The sequence below is a fragment of the Mandrillus leucophaeus genome, unplaced genomic scaffold, assembly GCF_000951045.1.
Source record: "Mandrillus leucophaeus isolate KB7577 unplaced genomic scaffold, Mleu.le_1.0 Scaffold349, whole genome shotgun sequence".
Taxonomy (NCBI): Eukaryota; Metazoa; Chordata; class Mammalia; order Primates; family Cercopithecidae; genus Mandrillus; species Mandrillus leucophaeus.
In genome coordinates, this window is record NW_012103687.1 from 742530 (window position 1) to 743996 (window position 1467).

At 39.7% G+C, this 1467-nt stretch overlaps 2 protein-coding genes and 1 pseudogene across 2 annotated transcripts in view; all 3 read right to left on the minus strand.

The window, feature by feature from the left end:
• Positions 1 to 688, minus strand: part of LOC105546092 (probable palmitoyltransferase ZDHHC8) — a 101983-nt gene extending 101295 nt beyond the window's left edge. The window contains 1 exon segment of the mRNA XM_011989188.1: positions 523 to 688. Within this exon segment, the coding sequence (XP_011844578.1) occupies positions 523 to 688 (166 nt within the window).
• BCR (breakpoint cluster region) overlaps positions 1 to 1467 on the minus strand; it is an 814161-nt gene that overhangs the window by 599037 nt on the left and 213657 nt on the right. The window lies entirely within an intron of this gene.
• LOC105546095 lies at positions 918 to 1450 on the minus strand (annotated as a pseudogene).

Sequence of the window (1467 nt, forward strand, 5' to 3'; positions counted from 1 at the left end):
ATATATACTTTAAATGTAGAAAAATTTCAAAGGTACCCTGCTTGATACAAGAATCAAATATATAAATTGAGGAATAAAACATAACCATGAAACATGTTTATAACTGCATATGGAAAATACAGAGGTTAATTTTTTAAATAACATAGTTTGAAAATATTAACTAGTAATTTGAAAAGACAGCATTTGACAGGTCAATATGAACATACCTCGAATGCAGGAACACAGGTTCCCCATAACAAAAACCTTGACCGTACAAAGTCAGAACTATCTGGATGGCTGCATATACACCAGAAAATTGCTAAGTTTCAAACATTACCTCTACAGTCCTCTCTCTGTTTTGGTTGGGTCCATAGGAGGTTCTGTGAGCAAGATTTTACAATTTCTGGTATCTATATTAAGTTTCTCTGGTCCAAACGTGTAGTCCCACAGGTGTTTCATGTCATCCCAATTTCGTACTATGCCATTTCCCACAGGGTAGTTAACTTCTAACATTGATCGTAATTCGCTTACCTCATCACCAACCGTAAGATCCTTGTTCAATGTTTCCCACTTTGGTGGTTGATCTGGTAACAGGTCTTCCAACCAAAGCTGGGATGATGTGTTCTGTAAAGTTAGAGCCTGCATATCCACACTTCACAAACCCGGCGCTGTTGCCGCACACCACCACCTTCCCGTCCTGGCTGTCCATCCTCCGCCAGCGGGAAAGCCGCTGCCGCTGCACAACCTACAGCCGACGCCGCCGCTCCACCGTTTTCTCTTCTTCCTCCTCCCTCTCCATCTTTGCTTTCAAATAAGTGGTCTTAATTCGTCCTCCTATGGAAAAAGTTTAAATCAGTTTATTATAAATATATCTAAACCATTAATTTTTGCAGCTTTCAGGTAAAGTCCAGCACTTCATTTATACAAAGTCTACGAGGTCATAGAGATCTAATCTTAAGTCGAGATATCCATTCAAGTCTTTGGCACAATCCCTCGCCAGTTAGAGCACATCATTCCTGGATATGCCACTGGTGTTCCTTAATAGAACGTAGCTTCAAAAACTGCGCGATTTCTGCTACAGTCATCATTCTTTAACATCTTGTTTATTAGCAAATCTCAGCAATCCAGCTTTTCTTAGGTCTTCATGCGCTAACATTTTAGAGGTCTTCTCTAGTTACAGAAATCCTCTATCTGTACTATCCACAACAACTATTACAAACTCTGTGTTAGTATAGTACGTGTTTCAGGAACAACAAAAAGATTCTTGGCCACCAATATCCCACATTAGGAAACGTGTATTATTAATCGCTAACTCTTCTACATGACTTTCTCTTATAGATGTATGTACAACTTCATTCATAGAAAATTGGTAAAGAATGGTAGTTTCCCCTGCATTATCCAGCCCAACAATGAAAACTTTGTGCTCCTGGTGATGGAACAGTCTCCATGTTCTGGTGAAGAAAATTCTCATTCTCGGGCACGGACCCC